General features: G+C 41.4%; 1 protein-coding gene across 1 annotated transcript in view; it reads left to right on the top strand.

Annotated features, from left to right (window-relative positions):
* The window catches only part of LOC144781680 (uncharacterized), a 253,397-nt gene that overhangs the window by 98,939 nt on the left and 130,393 nt on the right, over positions 1-24,065 (top strand). The window contains exon 2 of the mRNA XM_078660653.1: positions 23,691-23,890. Within this exon, the coding sequence (XP_078516779.1) occupies positions 23,691-23,890 (200 nt within the window). The remainder of the gene's footprint in view (positions 1-23,690; positions 23,891-24,065) is intronic.

Raw genomic sequence — 24,065 nt, 5'->3', positions numbered from 1 at the left:
TTAATAAAAATTAATTACCAATTAAGAATTAATTAATTACCAATTAAAAATTAATTAACAATTTATTCAAAATAAATAACAATAAATAAACATATTTAATTAATTATAATTAAATTACTTCCCACCCTATTCCCCTATAAACCCACAACCCGCTACAGAAAATACTTTTATATTATTCACATAATTATCAATTAATCAATTAATAAAAAATAATTATCAATTAAGAATTAATTAATTACCAATTAAAAATTAATTAACAATTTATTCAAAATAAATACCAATAAATAAATTTACATATTTTATTAATTATAATTAAACTACTTCCCACCCTATTCCCCTATAAACCCACAACCCGCTACAGAATTAAATTACGCAAAAATTAAATAACATAAAATTAATTACTTCAAATAAATTACAAAAAATATACACTTTTCACACATATACTAACATACAAAACACTTTAAAAAATTCGATATTATTACAAATTCGATATTTTTAATAACCTATATCAGTGGTTCCCAAACTTTTGACTCCTGAGGACCCCCATTGAGTCACCACTGGAAGCCGGGGACCCCCAAGCAATTTGTATGAGTTAAATTTCAAACATTAAAACAGTAATTCGAAAAAAATACACACGTGTGCACACAAAACAAATACTCAAAGTACTAAGGATTTTGAGGCCAGATGTACTACCATATCATTTAGCGCCTCGCAATTGGCGACACATTGCGAGTGGTGAATTGCGAGGTGCTAAATGAAATGTACAACAGTGTGTTTAACACTGTTTGGGATTCCTAATGGGGTCGCAAATTGTAAGGCTCATTAATATTAATAAGCCTCTCGCAATTTGCGAGCCCATTGGGAATGCCAGCCCTCCTAGTGATGGTGGCCTGCTGGGCTCTGCAGGCCACCATGTCTCGGACTGCTTTTAAATAAAGAAGTAAAAAAAAAATGCAGCCTGTTTACCATGCATTTAAAAAAAAAAGAAAATGAAATGTTTTAGTTTCATTTTCTAAGGGCAGGCAGAGGTCCCTGGGACCACTGCCTGCCCTTAAAAAATAATTTTGCATGCATTTGCAAAGGGGAAGGGGTCCGCTGGGGACCCCTTCCCATTTGCAAATGCATTACCATCTACTTGAAGTAGGTGGTAATTGTGACTGTTTTGCGTTCGCAAAACATTTGTACATGGTTTTGAGACTTGCTATTTGTAAGGGAATGCCCCATCCAAATTGCAAGTTGCAAAACCTATTTAGAGAGTCGCAAACAAATTGCGACTCGCGAAATATGCTATGTACATGGCCCAATAGGTTTTTGCATGCGCAAACGGGTTCGCAAACCTGTTCGCGAATATAAAAACAGATCGTACATCTGGCCCTTAGTAGTTTATATTGAAGTAATAGCCCCTCTGTCACATGTATTTCATTTATTTTATAGCATCTCTCATACTATTGTAGGATGTCAGAGCACTTTACATCAAACACATATAGAGACATTGAATCATACATGTAAATTAGTGTGTATATAAAATGTTTAAAGAGTGCTTGGTCTGGAAAAGCACAAACTCAGGATTCAGAACATAACACAGTGGCTAGCATTCACTTTAAAATTAAAAATGTATTTCCACCCAAATATATCTTTTTAGCAGCATCAGGATAATGAATAACTGGGACAAAACATAAGTTACTAACTGGTACCATGCAGTTTGCAAGCAGCTCTTTGATGACAGTTTATAGGTCCCTCTGCTAGATTATGATTGTCACTTATGAAGTGCACAGTAACAAAATAATCTCTGTGACAAAAGCAGTAACCACGAACCTAGGCACATAAAATACTGCTTTTTAAGATGCATGTTACACATTCTTTGCAGTAGGCACATTAACCCTCTGTGCTACATTAGTTAAATCAAAGCTGCCACTGAACAAAACTCTCCTCGCTCTCCAGCAGGTACATTAATCACTGGCATTCTCTTGACAGTTTTATTGTTGCTGGAAAGCTGCTAATTATACAAGAAACGTTTCTGTGCTTTTAAAACTGTTGCCTACAGACCCCCTGGGAATGTGTCACGGACCCCTGGGGGTCCGCGGACCACAGTTTGGGAAACACTGACCTATATTATGTACTTCGATATTTTGACTTTCTATATTTTTAAAATCGATAGTACATTACTTACCTTAAAAACGATATTTTTGATGTCTATATTCTGTCCATTCGATATTTTGTCCATTCTATATTTTGGAATCGATATTTGTGTTAGTCTATATTTTGGAATCGATATTTTGACCATATACCCTTTGTTTCCCAAGAATAAGGAATGTGTCTCTAGAGTCGCAGAAACAATAGATAAGTATTTCACTCAGTCACTCGTGCATGCTTCGTTTCTACTGAGGTGCAGAGAAATAGAGAGACGGGCGTTTTCAATAAAAGGTTTTATTGAACAGTCTTCTTTCTCATGCAAGTAAAGTGAACTGCTACAATCGTAATGCAGACTGCAAAGTATAATGCGTACAGCGAGAACAATATTATAAAATAATACGGTAAGAGCATTGTATGATTTCTAAACCATATATAAATACATACATAAATAAAAATGGCTAAAAGTACTCAACTGGTGCTTCTAAAATACGCCTACCCCAATGTACCTAACCTAAGTCTAGTACGCGGGAAGGAGTAAGTGTGGTGTAGCATAGATTTCGTTTTTCTTTGCCAAGAATCTATCCAAGGTTTCTCTAGGTTCTAATCAGCTCCATACCTTTAGTTTAAAATGAAGCAGGTCTGGTATCTCAGTCTCGGGACTCGATTTACCAACACCCCGCAAGGGGAACTTGGAAACACTGAAGCTGGATTCTCGCCGAGACAAATGCAGCCTCTTGATCAGTGCGTCAGCTGGAGGGTCGGCTTCCTTCGGCACTTGCTGTAGCGAGCTGCGTCGGGCAAGTAGATAGTCGAACTGCTCCCAACCACCGTGTCTTGCTAGAACAAGTGAAGGCATATTTATACCTTGAAGGTGTCTAGTTCGACGTAAAGTCGGGCATAATAACGTCAGGAAAGAACCCCAAGGGAATAGTAGTTCTTTGTAAAGTACATGAGTTCTTGGACAAATCAATATTCAAGCAAGGGACGGTCCCTGACTGCTTAAGCCGATTTTCTAAGAAATCGTTGTGACTTTTTGGTACGGGTGGAAGTAGTCATGCCTGTATTTGGTCTGCATGGGCTATGTCTAAATAAGGGAATGATTGCTATGCTTATACTAGGGCAATGTTAATTGTACCTATATAATAAGGGCATGAATCAGGAAAATTCACGCTGATCCTAACACGCCATACAACAACTCTGTCAGCTTACCTCACAGATATCAGCATCTACACATGGAAGGTGAATAAGCATCCAATTCTGCATACAGATGAAGCGCATATCATTTGATGGTTCTACGGCCCTGAGTTCTGCATTTTGCCCAGGTCTGCCTTCAAGTACACTGTCTTTATGGCGTTCTCAGGTAAGTGTTACCAGGAGCTGTGTGGGGCCTTTTGGTAGTGTGCCATTGCTTAGGACAGCAAAGGGCCTGTCCCTTAGGGTGAAGGGGCGCTACCACTCTGCCTTTTTCCAAACGTGAAGAGCATCTGTCTGCCTGAGCATAGGCCAGCCTGACGGACATTCTTGATGTTCAGGGATAGCACTAAATGAGCAGGCGCCTGGCTGTCTGTCTGACCTGAACTATTCTGGGCTAAAGATATCACAGCCCTGTGGGTATGCCCGCCTCTGCTCAGTAAACCACTTGGTGGTCCGCCCCCTCTTGGTGAGTGGGAACGTCACTGATAGCCTCAGATCTTGGCTCTTCAGTTTAAGCCCTGAAATGCCAAGGGCCAAATGTCCATCAGTGACGCTCGTCGCAGAGTGGGGTGGGGTCAGCAGTCTCACTGACCCCATCCCACTCTGTGATTTACAAGGCACTGCCCGCCTCCTCTCATTGGCAGATTCATACCAAGTGAGTATATCCCTTTGCAATATTTAAATGACCACTGTGACGAGCGTCCTTGATGGATGACGGTCCGGAGAGAAAAAACATGAATTTGCATTTGACAAACGCATCAAACTTAATGTACATTTCTAGGCGTGTTTTGATAAAGTTGTAAGGAGAAATACAGAGCAGCTGATACATGAGAAGATTTGAACTCTCGTCCGTTCCAATATGGCTGCCACGGTGGTGTGGAAAGCCAGCTGGCTTCTACATCACTGCGTGATCACATGGTTTGCACGCAATTGGCGCGTCGAACAGCTACGGGTAGATATGGCCCCGGCTGTGGATGCGTTGTATAGCTGGGACAAGACGAGTCTCGTGGAATCGTGGGTGCGGTAAGAGTGTGAATGAAAGTCACCGGGACTGGGCTTCCGGTAGTATCGCCATGTTGGCGCCATTCTCCATGAGGAGAAAAGTTTTTTATAAAAAAAGCGCATGTGTGAGTTCCTGTGTATGGGAGTAATGAATGGAGATTGTATGTGGGAAATTGACGGGATGACCCTAATAAATTAAGGATGTTGATTAAAACTGGAGGGGCATACTGTAGCGCTCTGTACCCTTCTTGGTGTGCAGGTAGCTGTGAACGAGACACACACATTGATTTGACAGGGGTTGACTGATACAGGGCAGTTATACAGTTAACGCAGAGGAAGGGCACACCCTAACTGTATAGTTGATGTAAGGGTTTGATATTATTTCCACAAGTGTGACGATAAGCAACGGTAGTGCTTTCTAATCCAGGGGTAAGAGTGAGGAACACACCCCTGTTGGTCTGGTGGGGGCTGGTATGAAAGCCCCCTGTCAACACCGGATAACTATAAATGATTGAGACCCAATAGTAAAGAATTTACATTACGTTGTGATATGATTTTATTTGGTTGACCAGGTTTTATTGAGACAGAACTGCTATGCTTTTTGTTTTGTCAGCCGATCCGCATTACACAAAGCATTGTCCAGAGAGGCGATTGATTGAGCCCCACGCCATGACGAATTTGCTACAACATATGTAATTGGCAATGAAACATGTTGGCCTTCTTGGAAAAGGTTAGCAGTATGCAGTGCTTTTAACTCGAGTAAACTCACATCTTCAAATAAAGAGGGCAACCGAACAGTGAGTTTAAACTTGATTTTAAGTTGCATGGAACACACTGTTCTCTGCATATCACGGGGTTTATGTTTTGGGACAGCTTATCCCTTCCTTTTTTTCTGCCTTTCTGTCTCTCGATTGGACACTAATTTCTTTGTTTTAGTGAGTGGGCAACCGATGATGACATACGTGGGCATACTGGCGAAAACCTGCTGGTAGCCTTCCTGGTGTTGCATACCTGAGGTGCCCTCTCACTCTTTCACTTATTTCACAGTAAGTTTTCTTTACTCACATGTTGTGGGGAAGGGTATATAGGGTTGGACGCTTGACTGACAGCGGTTCTTCATTTTTAATATACTAATTTGAGAGTGCTGAGACTGCAGGAAATTGGACGGGGTGCCAAAGAGTGGGTGGAAAAAGAGATGCCCACGTGGGAAGCAGTTCCTAGAAGTGACATTGAAGATACTCTCTTATAGCCAGGTATCTATTGTACTAATGATTCATAACAAGATCAGCCAACGATAGGAGGTAGCATTCCCAATCGGTACGAACTACTAAGGCTTCCCTCCCGCCACACGATTTCACTGCCGCCGCCCGGTCTTTTCGAATTTTTCTTAATATTTGATGCCTGCATGCGTGAGTGTGTGTTTGTATGAATGTATGTGTATTTGTGAGAGTGTGTGTATGTGCTTGTGAATGGTTAGCAAATATGTGCATGCATGTGAATGCATGGGTGTGAGTGAGTGTGAATGAGTCCATGTGGCTTGCCCCCCTTGAGAAATTATATAGTCAGCAGTTTTGTTCCCTAGTTAGACAGCTTAATTATCAGCTTCACCATTAGTGAAACATAACATCTTGAAATTCTCTTATTGGCACGTTAATGCCTTCAAGGAGTAATTGCAGAAACTCAGAGTGTTTGGAGCTTGATGAAAAATCTATCCTATCCATCCACAGTCCTCGCATGACTCAGAAAGTGTGCAATTAATGATTTCCCATAGTCTAAAAAGTACAACATTAAATATAATGTATGCTTACATCCCTTACGTATCTACACAGACTCCCCGGATATTGCTATTCACCCCATTTCTGTTGATCAGGGAGTTTCTTTAATGGAAGCTCTTGCACTGTTTCACTGAAAATGAGGGCTCTTCAGAACCATCCTACCTCTTCAGGTGAAACAGTACTTCCTTCTTTTACATTCAAAATGATGACTCTGGGACTGTTTCTGAAAATCCTACAGAAATGGAATTTATCAAATGTCTTCCCTGTAGAACACCTTTATAGAACGTATCCAGAGATGGGGGCCCAGGCTTACTAAAATTTCATGTAACGTAGTGCCGCATCAGAATTTTCTGCGCTGCATGAAAACACAGTGCAGAGCAATATCTACTTAGATTGGCCTGCTACTTCTGTCATTCCCTATGCCGACGCACAAATAGATTGCCTTGCGTGGTGCACAGCGTTGCACCAGTACTTGTGCAATGCGTTGGTTACAGGGGGCAAATCAACACATTTCTCAATGTTCACACCTTCTTTCAGTAGTTGTGAGCTTGTGTCACAACGTCCGGCCAGGCTATCTTACTTGATCAGTCTGTGCCTCAAAATCTATGGGTGTTTGTGCTGGTCCTTCCCCAGTAATGCTCCCTTGACACCAAGCAATGCTAAGCGAATTTGACACTGTGGAAAATCACCTTTCTAGCATCAAATCCCTTTTGCACTGGAAAGTAAACCAGTGCGTAATATGTGCAGGTGGTTGCATGAGGAGCGCACTGGCACCTATTTTTGATGACTGGCATTCATTCTTCAACATCCCACTGTGACCCAGAGAGAGAAAAGTTAAAAAGGAAGAAAGGAACAAGAAAAAGATAAGAAAACAGTGATGAATGGAGAAAGCAGGCAATAAAATAGCCTCCAAGACTGGAGAACAGATGGTTAGGATGGTGGAAAAAGGAGGCAGTGGTAGACTGAAGGCTTGTCAGCCCTGGTATTCAGTAACCCTGGCATTCAGCAGCACTGGGTGACTGAGAAAAAACTCCTCTAGTTCTCTTGTAGTTCTTAGACCTTCTGATATTGAGAACTGCCTCAATTAACTTGCACTTATCTTCAGGCTTTTGATATGGCAGACATTGGTCCACAGACAACTCTAGGTTTCCAAGGTATGCAAACTAGGATGAGACCGATGAGGTGAAAATGCGGTTCTGAGGGAAAAGTGAACCTCTTGACAATGTAGGTTTGGTGTGAGGCACTGCTCCATTGGAACATTCTGTATGCTACATTAATGACAAATGAAAGCCCTTGGTTCTGATAACGTGTCCTATCCTCCTCTCAACCTCTGCCCCCCACCATCAATTACCAGCTCCCACTTTTGAATGTGAAGTATGCAACTTGGCTAACTACAGACCGTTGCTAGTTTTCCTCTTGGGTGGTGGTTAAAATCTTCCAGGTGACAATCATACATTTTTCGTCTAATAAAGCCTTTTTGGAGGAAATGGTAAGTCCAGAGGAGAATCAATCAGTGGAATTTTCTCCAACATACTGTTCCTCTAGTGGAGGACATTCTTCTGGTGGTCCTACCCTAGATTTACTCTTCCGCCACTAATCTTCATTACAGCCCAACTGTAAATAAAGTACTTAACACTTAAAATAGGTAAAGAACACAAGTCTTTTTATTTTGCACCTCCATCAGTAGCTCTAGGGAAGTCACCTGCTTTGTCAAAAGTTTCTCAGCAGTAGAAAGACAAATTGGTCATGTGGCAATGGCTGGATGCAAATAAGTCTTCTGTGGGTTGTCTCTGACTTGTCTAAGATATGGCTGGCTATTTCTGGTCACCACTATACCTTCATATCATAGAATAACGTGTGAAAAGTTGAGTATCTGCAGAAAAAGGTGACAGTAATATGAGAAAAAAAGCCTTATGGCCTAAAAAACCTCCATGCATGATGGTGAGCCGAAGAACGTCACCAGTCAAGATCAAGAAATAACTGAGAAAACAGCTGACAAAGCACACAAAATAATAACAGGTTCAGGAAAATACAGAAGACAAATAACTAGAACCAACTTCTAGGGGCGATGAACCATCAAATAGATATTCAACTGTGTTGTGACAAAGTGAGTGTATAACACAGCCCATTTTTATATGTTGCAAACTGTCATAGAACAAACTGGTGCCACCTTGGCTTGATCTGCTTGGGTAAACAACAAGGAAATATCTACTCGACTGCCACCCGCTTGACAGGATATTGCTGGAATTACAACTGCCACCTACCGCCAACCAAGATGCGCTGCGCGTCTCCTTAAGAAGCAGAGCAGGATCAGGAGTTGCCGCTGTGCCTGCACTGGCATTGTGGTGCAACACCATAATGAAAAGTGACAGCGTTCAGGAAGCATACGAGGCCCTAGTCAATTAGTAGTGCCCCGATAAGAAGTCTTGAAGACACATTTGGTTCAAAATTGAAGTACACAGCAGGTGTCTGTGATGAATACTAGAATTTTCATTCGCTTTGGCTCAGTATTCACTGCTTCTGTCTTACATCACGTTAAAGAGATCTTCAATGTTATCTCTTGGATAGCCATGAAAATTAATCAGACGGCTATTTATAAAGTTACAAGCAATCGTCCTTATGATCTTGGCGACACTACTTCCACTTTATACACTAATGTTGATTTTTTTTTTAAACTATAGGTTTCAGTTTGTACGTTCTTTATCAGACGGTGTCTTGGCCTAAAGTCTTTAGCTGATTTTCCAGAAACTATTTGATTGCAAGGGAGTTTGAGAAACATTGCAGATGAGTTGAGGTAACATTGTATTTGTGAACGGTATGTTTTAACGCTAGCGGGGAGCTTTACAGTTCTTCCACATTTTGAGCCAACTCCAATACGCAGTAGCGGTGGCATTGCTGGTCTTTCTTAGTAGGATTTCTATTGCAAGTGCCACAATCCTGAAATGGCTAATAACACAGAAAAGGCGAAATCTATGAGTTAAATACGAGGAGGTAATGATGAATGACCAGGGGTATCTGCAGTGGCGGACGGCATTGTTTGTGGGTGGCGGGGCAGTAGTTTGGGGGGGTGGGGCGTGTTGTCACGCGGTGAGTGTCTTGTTTAGCGATCAGAATTAAAAATATAAAATAAAACGTACCTTGAGGCCTGGTCCAGCATCTTCTCTGCTCCTGCTCTCCTGCCTCCGTCTCTGACAGGAACAGTAAGCAGGCAACCAGGCTTCCTCCCGTAAGCCAATGCTGCAATGCAGCATTGTGATTGTTCTGAGCGTTGTAACACAGCACTCAGCCAGGGGCTGTAGGGGTGGGCCTGTTCTCCATGCAGAATGTAATGCAGCCTGCATGGAGAAGGGGAAAGTGCGCATGACTGATTTAGGTGCCCGAGCGGGCAGACTAAACAGACATTGCGCATTTAGGAGTGGGCAAATCACTTCTACCCTGCCTGACACTAACTGCTCGCCCTGTCGCCCTTATTAACGCCGGGGCTCCTGCCCGTTTTAACCAGCACCCCCCTGGTCACTATTGTAATGGGGGAACTTTTCATGCGCATGCTCGGGCTAGTTTCAGCCCCAAGCAGCACTTGCGCGTTAGGTCTGCCTGCAGTGTCTGACTCTGACGTGGACTCAACTCGACTGTCACTCACACTCAGACCAGCCCCGCCGGCCCGCCCACCCCCCTGCGCAGCGCACTCCCGTTTCAGTCGGGTGCTGCCAGGATTCCCGGCGGCGCTCGGATAATCCTGTTAATTAATTTTAAAAACACAGTGACAATTATTTTACTTGCAGCCGCGGGTCCATGGGCTGGTGGGGCTACGCCCCTACGCCCCAATGGACGCACTGCGGCTGCCTTGCTCCTGTAGTGTAGTTCCTATTATCCCAATAGGCTCTGCGCATTGGAATAATGTCTTCAATAGTATAGACCTAGGGCAGAGGTTAACTAGGTCTTCTACCGACGATATTAGACTTAAAGTTTTGTGTTTGCCAGCTAGCTCAGAGTTCACTAGAAACTTTCTCGAATAGGCAAGGAGGATTTTAACCTCCCTGGATAGACAAGAAGGGATTTAGTTTCTGACAACCATAGAACATGACAACTTTGCTCTCCCCTAATCAAGAGTGTATCTCTAGAGTCGTGTGAAAACAATAGACAACTTATTTTACTCAGTCAGTACGTGCATTCTTAGTTTCACCAGTTTGTAGAGAAATAAGAGATGGGCGTGGTTCAATAAAAGATGTTATTTATTGATCAGTCTCTTTTCTCATACAAGAGAAATGAATCGCTATTATTGCAATACTTGTAGTTAAGTAAAGTGCATACAGTAGAGACAGAATTATAAAATAATACTGTAAAAGCATTGATATGGTTTCTGAGCCATATGATACTTTAAAATGGATAAAATAGATACATACATATATACATTTGACTAATCGTACTCAACTGGTGCTTCTAACCACGCCTACCCCAATGTACCTGACCTAAGCCTAATACGTGGGCGGGAGTAGATCAGTAGCAGTTTAAGTTAAGTTTGTTTTGCCAAGGGACTGATCCGAGAATTCTCTGCAAGGGGTTATTCAGTTCTGTACCTGAGATCTAGAATGATGGAGGGCTGGTATCTCTTATCCCAGGTCTTGATATTCCAGCTGCCTGCGAGGGCTGCTTGGAAGCGCCGGAGCTGGATTTCTCGGCAGGAGAAAGGCAGCGTCTCGTTCTCAGCGCGTCAGGAAGGCGGGGCAGCGTCTGTGGGCTTCGCTCTCTGCTGGGCTCCTCAGCACGTCTCGCTGCTCCGATCTCGTCACCACCGCATGTGTTTGCTTAAGGCAATGTCGGTAGTATTTATACCTGAAAGGTGCCGAGATTGACGTAAGGATGGACATATATACGTCAATAAGGATGTCATATGAACGGACTCGTTCGCACATTCTTTTGCTGAAGTTCTCGGTGAAATCAAAACAATGGCTATGGGAATTTCCCAGGTCGCTGTAGGTTTGATTTGTTTTGAGAACTCCGTATGCCTTATCAGGGGCTGGAGGAATATCGCTTGTCTAATTAGATGGCATGCGTTATGACCTAATCAGATAACGCGCTTCTGTGCCGTGGTGTGGCTTAATCAGATAACGGTTTTTGCACCGTTAGATGGCTGCTAGTTAATTATTAACCAGACCAGGGTCAGGAATAGGGGAATCGATACAGTACCTATAGGAATACATCACACCCACTCCACGTAGACTATGTCCATATTTACAAATCTAGGCATAGTGAATATCAGTAGCGTTTGTGTATACCGTACCACCCCAAAATACATTTATATGCATTCCTGAAAATTTTGAAACATAATCACATGTACTATCACGTGTACTATATGCACAAGCAGTCTAATAATGCTAAACATATAATGCATATTTCTAAATTCAGCATGAATAAATGCGAAAACCACACATGAAATGGCTCTTAATACAGAAACAAAAGTGCGAGACCATTTCATCACAATCATAAATTTATGTATAATAGTGCTAGCATAGCGAATGTCTTGTGACTACCTAAAAATAGAAATTTAGTTCTCTAAGAATAACGTCTACTTTAAGCAGAAGATAAGTGTCCCAAAAATCGTAAATATTTTGGAATTGGGAAAAAAGGTTCTTGCAGTCTGAAAAACTGATGAGAAAAATTTTTCATATCGCTTTTTAAATGTTGAAGGCCAAATTCAGGATGTAGGGAACTCCGAGTGCTAGTTTGCTCAAAGTTATTCCTGCTGCTCTGGTGAAAACATCATATCATTTAGACTGTTGAAAAAACTGTCAACAGCTTCTTGCGTAAGTTCCACTAATTCGGAAAAGGTTGTTACCATGCATTCATGAGCCTGAGCATGATTGCCTCCATTGATGTTTGGATCAGCATAGCTGACTGAAGGTCGTACCTGATCGATGCTGCTTTCATCTTGTACTTCACTACCCCTCAATCGTAGTGGTGAAGACTCCACGAATGCCGTCATCAGGATTGGTAGCCGCTGGGGACAGCACAATGCATGAGCCGTTACCGGACCCAACAAGGTATCTGCGTCCATTGGCACATCCGATTGTAGTGCCAGACAGGTGTCCAACACGCATTCTTCGCCGCATAGCAAGCACCTTAATACAGGCATAACACAACTTTGCCACATTGGTCTAAATGAAAGAAACCAAGTCATGTTCAGGTCTCTGAGCCGGGATAGTCCAAGGATTTTAGTTACCCGGTCCCGGTAGCCAATGGCTAGGATCATTTCTTCCCTTGTCGCAGGTGTTTTGTCTGTGACATGGTTTGCCATAGCGAAATAACAGGATCAAAAATAGAATACCCGCTACTAGTCCTAAAAGGAGAGGAAGTCCGCCAAAAATGGAATGGACAAAGTCTGGAAAAATACCCAGGATGGCTTTGAATTGAGTTAAAGCACCCGAAAACACTGCTTTAAATACACTGGAGATACCAGTGGTATCAGAAATATTTAAGATTTCGTTCAGTATTTCTGCGAAATGTATGGGGGAATTAGTTGATAATAATGAATGAATCTCTTCTGTTGTCCTTGCAACTTGGAGATCATACGTTTCTTTTGATGACGTGAGCCTGGTCGGCGTCTGTAGGAGCACAGTCTTCATTCTGCTTAAAGTATCTATTCGAATAGAAGCAATTTTCAAATCGGGCTATAACTTTGCCTCCCGGTCTGCAGACTCGCTGGGGAACAATACATGTTCACAGCACATGACCTTCCTAGTCACAGTTATGAGATAAGGTTTTCCGGGCAGCAAACTACAACATCTGCGATCTACTGTTAGAATGTAACTCCCGTTCGAGAGTCTCCTAAAGAATGGTTCTATTCGTGTTGCAGGTGTGCCTAGCTGGTAACATGAAAGGTTATTTGAAGTCCCTTCACAGGCTCCATGCAAACTAATACCCTGACACAGAAGTGTACCGCTCAGTGATCTTGCACAATTATCGCCACTGAGAAACACTTTCTGGCCTTAATTGCTGACACATTCGTGTGTATAGGGCAAGTTCCATATTGACTTAATGTATTCTTTACCCAACCTTTCATACTGGCCTGCCTGTATATATTTTTGGCAGAATTGAAACTGGAAAGTAGTTATCGGAATATTTATTATTCCATGTATTATCCATTCAATGACAGGTCGTTCTGACATTGTCAATGGTAATCTCTCAAGTTTTTCAATGCTCAGAATTGTATAGTCAGCACCCTTCTGTGCCAAACTGATTTGTTTATCAGTGAGGTTAAAGATATTAAATAATGACGTTGTGTTGATTAAACGCCAAGGCACATAGCCAGAACGCAAATTTTGTAATGTCCAGCCAAGCTGTACAATAGAACGCAATTGGGACTGACCGTGTTGTAACATCAGTAAGTCTTGCAATATTATATCGATTGCTGAAGACACAATGCTGTCCAGAGAATATATTCTGGAGGACAGAGTCATTAACCCATTGTCCACCACAGAAAGTGATTTTTCTAAATTAATACGGTCAATTTCCCGTATTTTTTCCGCTGTCTCAATTTGAGTTACTTTCCAGACTTCGTTATAAGCTGCATATATAGAGGCCGCTATGAAACGTTTTTGACGCTGTTTGCGTGGTCCCAATATGAAATCACGCAAATCAGCACCTTCTGTAAGTAAAGTTAGGTGTTGCCTAAATTTCAGCCAGTGTGGACGTTTGTAGCCATTGAAGGCAGAGCTTGCCCACGCTGTAGGTGGTTACTATCCCTGGATGTTGTCTTTGGGAATATCTAGGGTCTGGCCTAGTCAATGTGAACCCCTGTTCTTTGTTCAGGAATCTGTCTTGACAGTTATTTGTATCTGTGGGCCAGATCAACCATTTTTTCCATTCAGGATGTGTTCTGTTTTGGTTTAATATATGGTTTACGTCTATCTCAACATCTATAGAGCTATTACTGTTTACTGTTGGCTTTGGAATAGACGGTTTGTTCAAATCTTTGATTTTGGCTAAGCCAAGACAGGTAGTTTGTTGAATAGTGTCGTTCAAAAATATAATTTGTTCTGGGATCATGCAGGCTCTAAACAATGATTCTATACCTTGTACTTGCCAATCTCTTGTACCCCAAACAGTTTTTGTTTCAATATTATTGTTCCAGAAATCAAACCCAAATGTATTCATTTGTTCAAAGAATGAATCGGAATATATCAATTTTGTGTTTGTAAGCATGGTCTTCATACCTGTCTTATTTGACAATTTGAAATAAAATGTTTCTGCATTACTTGTGTTAAACCCTGAAAAGTATGAATATTTATCATAAAATGTTTTCGAGCTATCTTTTGGAGGAGTAGCACAATGTTCCCATTGGTTATAATTTAAAACATTTCTAGGTTGAGCAGATTTATGTAGATAATGGTTACCATAATGGTTGTAGCAGAACATCTGATCATAATTAGACGAACCCTGCAAATAATCATGTTCTGTAAATTTAGCAGACATCACAAGATCAGACATCATATCATTAATACTTTCAAAGTCCCAATCATCCGCAAATGAGCTTGGTTTTACAAAGTCACTCAATGAAATCATGAATTGGTGTGGATACTTCAGGATTTCAACCGGACCATAGATTTCATAATCAGTTTTGTCCCATGCTACACCGCCTGGTATAGGATTGGCTGTGAAGTTTACTGAAGAAAGTTCTCTTTTCTCGATGTGTGAAGATGTGTGTGGTTTAAGGACCAAGTTGATTTTCTGGCTTGCTGTGTCCATTTTAGCATATTTCCCTTCAATGAAATGTCCCAAACATAGTACTAAGATGAGCCAAAGAATGAGGATAAATGCACCGAAGGCCACCCAAAATTCAATCCATGGAGAGATCAGATAGGTTTCTTTCAGCTGTTGAAAAAGTTCCTTAGCTTTGTCTTTAAAAGTTTTTGTTGATGGCTGTTTCTTTGCTTCACTCAGGTCTTCAGATGAATCATCGAAGTTGATGAAGTAGCCGGATGCTGTTCTGTCAATTGTTCCAATTGTTTTTGGATTTTGCTTTGTTTCATTAGCAAAGTCTGCAGTTACATCATCATAGGTTGTTGTTTCTTGATGAAAAGTTTTAATTTGGGTTTTAAGAGGTTCAAGTTCCATTGCTTTGTTGCATAGTCCTTGTTGATTCACTGTAGATTTTCCAAATGTGATCAGTCTTCCAGTTTGAGCCTCTGTATTCGTAGCAAACATTGGTGTTCTGCTACTTCTTGGGAGTCCACTTGGCCTACTGTTTGTTATCGGCCACATGATTGTGGTTTAACCAGGTCGATGGATACAACTCGGTTCTCCTTTTTACCAGCAAGGGGCGGTAGTACTACTGATCTTGTCCCGTTGACAGACAAGACAGGAACTGCTTTTCTGTAAGAAGGCCCAAATTCCTTCTTTACCGCGATCTTCTCTCTGACTAGATCCCCGACTTTTGGAATCCAGACAGGCCTTGCTGGGACAGGTGGTTTCTCTTCAGTGGTTGTTGGCTGTTGTTTCAGTTTTATGTTGCTCAGGTCTTTTCTTGTTTCATTTAAGTCCTGTAAAATAGCCAAACGATCTTTGATATCAAAGCTTTTGTCTTTAACCACTGAAGTCTGACTATCAAGATCTTGGATCATCATTCTAGTCCCGAACAATAGTTCGTACAGACTGAACCCTTTCAGAGAATTCCTTGGCAGGTTATTTAGACTACGTTGGACACTTATTAGATGTTTGACCCACCCAGTACCCAAACCTAATACCTTTTCCGTTATAGATTGCTTTATGTCTTGGTTTTTTCTTTACACCATCCCGTATCCCTCAGGAAGGAAGTGAGAAGAGTCCCGCTATGCTATGCTCATTTGGCCATGCTTCCCCATAAGCTTGAAGGCTAAAAGGAATACATTAGTCAAAACGTAGCATGCTCCTAGCGTATATGCCATTATAGACTCGCAAATCCTTTTATAACAGTCCAGACGTCAGCCGAGCGCTGGGGTCTACATTATAAGTGAAAATTAGTCTTTTTATGTTAATATAACGCTTTTTTTTTTCATGATGGGGGCTTTCTTATTGTTGTTGTTCATCTGGAGTGAAATGCCATGGCTTTAGTCCTCCCCGCTCGCCACTGCGATCTCTATTGCTGTCTGGGCAGTTTTTTACAAAAATGTGATGATGCAGGCTCATGCCTGGCCACCAGTACACTGATTGTAATTCTACCAGAGAATCTTTTAGCTTAAGGTGTCTGAGACCCTCACCCATATGTGCGTCTGCTATTAACAAGACTCTCCTGTCCGTGTTTGGAATTACTCTATCCCCCCCACTCCAGGGATTCGAGCAAAAGGGACTGAGTTTGCATCGATTATGTATGTATAATTGAGTGGATAATTGATCGGTAGCGCCGAGCAGTCGCCTTTTGATGACGTTTTCACCGCCAGCACAGTTTCACCGTCAATGTGTTTTACTGTACGCTTTTTTGTAGCTACGGAAGCCGGTTTAGTTGCTACCGCTGTGGCTGTCTCAGCCAATGAATTCCCTGCAAGGTGAACGCCATCACGCTGATGACTCAGTGAATGTATCACGTGAGTTTTTGGTAGTTCTTTCTGTAAAAGAACTACTTGTTCCCAAAGCACTTTTTGCTTTATTGTTGCACCTGTGTCATCTTTATAACCGTTTTGAATCCATTTCTGTAAATCGTTATTGTATGATTTGACGCAGTAATACGAATCGCACACAATAAGTGTCGGGAATTCGCGATCGGCATTATCTAGCGCCATTTTTAACGCTATTATTTCAGTTTGTTGTTCTGAATTATTTTCCACTGAGTGTGTTTTTGTAAGTAGAGGTCTTAATTTACCTCTGCGCCACACTTCTTTTACAATTTCGCATGTGGCCTTGTAAGCCAGCTCTCCCCAAACTGAGGGTTGAGCATGCCCGTCTGTATGTATTACACAGGCGTACTGTCGTAAAGGCAGAATGTCGATTGGCAGAGGGTATTCTTTCTCATATTCTAGATATTTTAATTCTTTCATTTCCGGGTCAAAATAGTATTTTACTTTGTCTGTAGCAACAGAATTTACCCATTGTATCCATTCTGGATTTAGTGCAGTTGTCGGTAAATTACATGGTGTTGTTAATGCCTCAAAAGCTGATTCTGCTGTTCTGACTGTAACCTGTATACCGTCTGCTTGGTATTTTTCTTTTTCTACAGCTGTTTGAACCGCATGAACAATGTTTTCCTTAATGCTGAACCTTTTTTCAGCTTCTGTGTACAAATGTGATTTGTATGCTATTGGTACCTTCTCTCCCTCATTAGAGGTCAGGTATGTGAATCCGCATCTTCCTGGGATGACTCGAATCACAATGTTGCGTGTGTTGTCACGTGTTTGTAATTTTGTTTTAATTAACATGTCTGTTTGTAAAGATCTCAAAATTTCTGTGTGTTTTTGAGTCCAATTGATTCTTTTAAAATCTGGTTTTATTAGATCATAAAGGGGTTTGACCCTTTCTGCATAATTTATAATATAAGTTCTTCCGAAATTCAGGAAGCCTAGAATTGATTGTAGGTTTTTTAGTGTTCTGGGTGCTTGGATTACAGCACATTTCTCTAGGAAATTGTCAGCCAGGCTTTTGCCTTCACTTGATAGTTCATATCCTAAAAACAGGACTGTTAGATGGGCAATTCTTGACTTTTTAAAGTTAAATTTGTAACCCTCTGCTGCGAACCCAAGTATTATGGTGTTCACTCTCTTCAAGTGAGTATCCAAGTCATCGTCTTTTAGATAGATGTCGTCGACATAAGATAATGCCTCGTCATCATAGGTTTGTAGTAACTCTGTTACCCTCGCTGAGAATAACCCTGGGCTGTTCTTGAACCCCTGGGGCAAACAACAGAAATTCTTTTGCGTGCCATTTATTGAGAACGCCGTCAAATATCTGCTCTCTGGTGCTATATTTTGACAAAAGAAACCATTAGAAATGTCTAAGGTTGTTTTGTATTTTTTGCGCACTATGTTATTCATTAGTGCAGCACTGTGCGAGTTTTGTACTGCAAATGTTTTGCAACATGAGTTAAGGTGTCTGTAGTCCAAAACAAGACGATATGAATTGTCTGGCTTGGAGACAGGAAACAAAGGGTTGTTCATTTGTGAGGTGCAGGTTTCAATCACCCCCTGGTATTCAAGTTGATCTAGGATTTCTTTTACCTGTTTTTTAGCTTCTTGCTTAATTGGGTACTGCCTCTGTGCAGTAGGTTGTGATTTTAACTGGATTTTGTGAGGAGGAGAGTCCTCATCCCATCCCACATGATTTTTATATAAGGCAGGGGCTTGAGCTACTGCCCACTTTCTTGCAAGTGTATATTTTTTATGAATTGGAATATGGTTTGAGAAGGCAGGCATAATTATTTCTTCGCCATGTGGGCACTCCCTGACAAACTCTGGAGGCCAGTCTTGTTCAGCTAGAAGGATGTCATAGCCCTTGGACAGATTATCCCAAAATAGTCCCCTTATTTTTCTAGTCTTATCCCCTTCTATATGCAATGTTATTTCATATATTTTATGAGGTTTGCTAACTCTGGTATCTGCAGTTTCCACCTGAATGTATTCATTCGTGTCCACTGTCTCCAGATGATTCATAAGGACTTTGCGAGCTATGCTCACTTCTGCTGCGCTGTCTAGCATTGTCTGAGCCCATTCTCCGTTTTTCAGCTGTGTCCTCAGTATTCTCGGCATTGTTGATTACTTTAATACTGGCTACCTTCTTTTTTGGAAATTGTAATTTTTTATTCAGATGAGCAGGTTCTTTGTCTTTGGACTTGACGTGCTCTTTCCTTTGTTCTGATCGTCCTCTTCTTTCCGATTTCTGCGAGGAAGTCTGAAAAGATTGAGAGGGACGTGTATCAATATCCCATCCCAGCTCTTTTTTTGAGTGTTTAAATTATTTTTTATAAATACCTTTTCAGGACTTTCAACTAGTTGGGGTTTCACTGGTATTCCACCCAAACTATCTCTTCCTAGTTCTTCATAGGATTTTTCTATGATTCTGGCAATTTCCGATGGTTGGTCTGCTATATTTGTCTCTTTTAACCTCTGGCGAATCGCCACATTTGCTGCTTCTCCCTTTATGTTGGCTAATAATATTGCAGAGACCTGCTTGAAGTCTTTCAGTAGTTTCATACCGAGAGTTAAAGCGGGTTCTGGACCGTATTCATCTTGAATCTGTTTTAGCACATCTGGTATTACTGACATGGATGGTACACCATGTGTTTTTGTGTAAATGGAAGCAAAGACTGTTCCCCAAGTGTCACAATCCTCCACATGTGGTGCGATTCCCATTGGAAGACAGATAGTCAGAATCCTATGTTTCTCAACAGGGGTGGTATTTGGAAACACCGCCTCTATTTGAGTTATTTTTTGTGCTAGCCAGAAAGGAATTTGTTCCCGTTTTGCGGGTACCTTACCTAGACAGGACTGTATGTTCTGTGGTGTAATTTTATTTGTGTTCCCCTGATGACTGGTCAGCTGTGGAATTTTAATTGCTGGTTGGATTGTTGAAGTCCGCATTACATATTGGACTAATTGTCTATGTATTTTTATTAATTGTTTTAGCTGTGCTAAAAGTTCTGGTGCAGGCATTTCTTCAATGTCTGGATGTGGTGTGTATCCGGCTAGGACCGGCCACGTTGCTCCTGGTCTACCTAGTGGACCGAGCCTGGTGATGTGATTATTATGTTTTAGGGCGCCATTAAACAAGAGCAGATGCTCTTGGAATTTGAGTGGTATTTCCACCTCCTCGAAAGGAGTGTATTCACTAGGAGGTTCCTCTATTTTGTAATAGTGGAAGTCCTTTGTTACAGCGTTTGCTGCTGGAAAGTTTATCCATGAATAGAATACCTCTGTCTGCCGATATTTGTGTGCCTCAATTACGAATATGACTGTACCACCTCTTGGTGTCAGTCCATTTTCTATAAGTTTTAGGGTTATAGATTTCCTTATGTTGACCGGGATGAGTATTGCATCTGGGTCATTTTCCAGCAGAGTATTGTCTGCTACTAGGAGTTCAGCTGCTAGTCTAACTGTCTCCCTTTCTTCTTCACTTTCTGTCATTTTACTGACAGGAAGGCTATTCTGTTTGTTTGCAGATCAGGTTTCTATGGAAACAAAGATTAGATGCACAATATTTTGGAACAGTGTATCCTTCAACGTTGAATAAACCAAGAACCATACATAGGAGTCTCCTCCTGCGAGGTTTGGCGGATATGACCTTTCACCCACTCCAGACGTCTTTGGAGTATTATGGGAAAAAAGGGGTTCTGTGTGAAAAACACGACTGAGTTACTCTAATGTCTTGCGTTAGTTTTATCGCCTATCCAAACGTTGGGCGCCATATAGTGTAGTTCCTATTATCCCAATAGGCTCTGCGCATTGGGATAATATCTTCAATAGTATAGACCTAGGGCAGAGGTTAACTAGGTCTTCTACCGACGATATTAGACTTAAAGTTTTGTGTTTGCCAGCTAGCTCAGAGTTCACTAGAAACTTTCTCGAATAGGCAAGGAGGATTTTAACCTCCCTGGATAGACAAGAAGGGATTTATTTTCTGACAACCATAGAACATGACAACTTTGCTCTCCCCTAATCAAGAGTGTATCTCTAGAGTCGTGTGAAAACAATAGACAACTTATTTTACTCAGTCAGTACGTGCATTCTTAGTTTCACCAGTTTGTAGAGAAATAAGAGATGGGCGTGGTTCAATAAAAGATGTTATTTATTGATCAGTCTCTTTTCTCATACAAGAGAAATGAATCGCTATTATTGCAATACTTGTAGTTAAGTAAAGTGCATACAGTAGAGACAGAATTATAAAATAATACTGTAAAAGCATTGATATGGTTTCTGAGCCATATGATACTTTAAAATGGATAAAATAGATACATGCATATATACATTTGACTAATCGTACTCAACTGGTGCTTCTAACCACGCCTACCCCAATGTACCTGACCTAAGCCTAATACGTGGGCGGGAGTAGATAAGTAGCAGTTTAAGTTAAGTTTGTTTTGCCAAGGGACTGATCCGAGAATTCTCTGCAAGGGGTTATTCAGTTCTGTACCTGAGATCTAGAATGATGGAGGGCTGGTATCTCTTATCCCAGGTCTTGATATTCCAGCTGCCTGCGAGGGCTGCTTGGAAGCGCCGGAGCTGGATTTCTCGGCAGGAGAAAGGCAGCGTCTCGTTCTCAGCGCGTCAGGAAGGCGGGGCAGCGTCTGTGGGCTTCGCTCTCTGCTGGGCTCCTCAGCACGTCTCGCTGCTCCGATCTCGTCACCACCGCATGTGTTTGCTTAAGGCAATGTCGGTAATATTTATACCTGAAAGGTGCCGAGATTGACGTAAGGATGGACATATATACGTCAATAAGGATGTCATATGAACGGGCTCGTTCGCACATTCTTTTGCTGAAGTTCTCGGTGAAATCTAAACAATGGCTATGGGAATTTCCCAGGTCGCTGTAGGTTTGATTTGTTTTGAGAACTCCGTATGCCTTATCAGGGGCTGGAGGAACATCGCTTGTCTAATTAGATGGCATGCGTTATGACCTAATGAGATAACGCGCTTCTGTGCCGTGGTGTGGCTTAATCAGATAACGTTTTTTGCACCGTTAGATGGCTGCTAGTTAATTATTAACCAGACCAGGGTCAGGAATAGGGGAATCGATACAGTACCTATAGGAATACATCACACTCCAAGAGCAGCGCAGCCTTGCCCACTGCAAAGCAGCAGGAAGCAGCCTAAAATGATAATAATGCAAAGTTATTATCATTTTATGTTTCTGCTTCCCACTGCTTAAAAGCAGTGGGGTGGTGCTCCTCCGCCATAGTGGAGGAGCCACCCCTGGGTATCTGGACCTGAAATACGGATTCCTCCCAAAAAATCCTCGTTATTAAGGGGGCCCTCAGGGTCCTACTTGCAATGTCCCTTACCAATGCTCCCCGTATGGATGACTCAGGGGTGGGCTTAATGATACTGGCACTGGTGTGATGTGTTTTAAGGCTTTGTATGTGTTCTTCTATTTGTGGTTTGCCCTATGTAGCCTTTACAACATATATTAAGTTTATAGTAATATGCACATCCACTGAACACAAGTTGTGCTGTGTTTCTGCATAGTATTACAGTTTTATTTTATGTGCACCTTGCTCCATGCTTTCAGCTCTACCTTACTACTTATTACCTGCAGCTTGATGATGCACATGTCCACTAATTTATTGCTTATTATTAACCACAGCTTGGAGGAAAAAACATTCTTCTTGCAACGTTCTCGTTAGGTCTCTAGTTTCTGTTCTACTGGCCTTGTTTGTAATGGTGACTACGGCTTCAGATGCTTTAGATGAAAAAGCATGGTTCCCAGAAAATGTTGCTATTCATAATTTGTCCAGTACATGGTTCTGAGTGGAAGGTGCCCCTACCAGCTCAATTGGGATTATGGGGCGCATACAGTTAGTAAACAGGGAGAGAGAAATAAGATGCTAGGAAACTTGCTGCTTTAAAGGACACCACATCGAAGACCATGGGGCCTGCAGCAGATATACATAAGGAATTCCATAGTCTAGCAACCAAGCAGGATACCGATAGAATGCCAAATGGCAAGTAGAGCGATTCGACTAATGCATTAGGGACATTTGATAAATAATGTTTTAGGTTTAAAGTATGTTGTTCTTCATCATAAAGACTGTCTGGCAAGTCTGTTATATTCTTAACATCTTCCATATTCCTATCGGTAAAGCTAAAAGGAGAGGGCTGGAGGTACATGCTTGTTGTCCTTTTCTCTGGAGAGACCAATACTCTATAAATGTCTGTGCCGGTGTGGAATATATATATATCAGGAATGGTAATACTGTGGCCCTTGTAACGAGGCCCTCAAATATAAAGGAGTAAGAACTTTATTTACTACATTATCTCAAGCCAAGTACATTTGTTATTTCTAGAGGTAGTATGAGAATGCCAAGGTTTAAATGTCGTGTGACAAAAATATCGTTTACAAGAATTTATCCAGAGGATTTACTACCAGAAAATCTACACGAATGGAGCAGCATTTTTGCTAACAATGTTTAGGTCATGACATTTATTTCAGGTTGATATTTTTTGTTATCAATATCTTGACCTACACCTTATAGTGGTAATAAGTGAACCATTTAAATGGTGATAGTTCCAGGTTGCCGTCCCTTCAAATGTACTAATTTACCAGGAAAGGCAAAGAAAATCCCTTCCATGGTTTAAGAGTAAAAGCCTCAGTGCCTCTCTCGTTATTAAGATCATCTACATGATTCTCTAGATAGGAAAATGTTACTGAGGCTGGTGTGGTAGTATCTCAAAGCCATAACACGTATATTGTGAGTTAGATCTTTGGCTGACCGTTCAAGACACAGGTGCTAAGAGATCCTCAGGGTATTAGTACATTCTTTAATCTTACTGCATGTTTAAAATGGAGGGAGAGGGCGGGAACTAGAACAATGAATAATATGTAGACCAAAAACACAACTGTTAGTCACTCTGCTTGTTTATACTTTCTTCATAAAATTAACATGTATCTAATTCTTTATTTTTTGAAAAGCTGGCTGGAGAGCCTTCACAGATGAAGATGAGGATACACTCCAGTGCCACTCAATGCGGAAAAGATGCAGTGAAGCACATTCACATGACCCAGGACTACCTGCATCACTTGACAAAGGTCAGTGGTGGTTTGGAGATGGTGCAGAACAACAACGATTGAAGGCATCGTGCACTGTACAGAGGAGCTCGTCCCAACATAAGGTTATTTTGATCTTTACTTTTCAAGGGTCTCGCTGTTTCGTAGTTCTGTTGTGAATTAGTAAACATTTGTGAAATTAAATCTAAGGTGTAGCCTTGTTATTGGCTGACATTGTACACATATGTTCACAAGGCCAGTAGTTGTTTGTAGATTTTGGTTAACTTTTGGTTAACCAGT

This window comes from Lissotriton helveticus, chromosome 9 (assembly GCF_964261635.1).
Source record: "Lissotriton helveticus chromosome 9, aLisHel1.1, whole genome shotgun sequence".
Classification (NCBI taxonomy): domain Eukaryota; kingdom Metazoa; phylum Chordata; class Amphibia; order Caudata; family Salamandridae; genus Lissotriton; species Lissotriton helveticus.
This window is presented reverse-complemented; position numbering and strand designations above follow the sequence as displayed.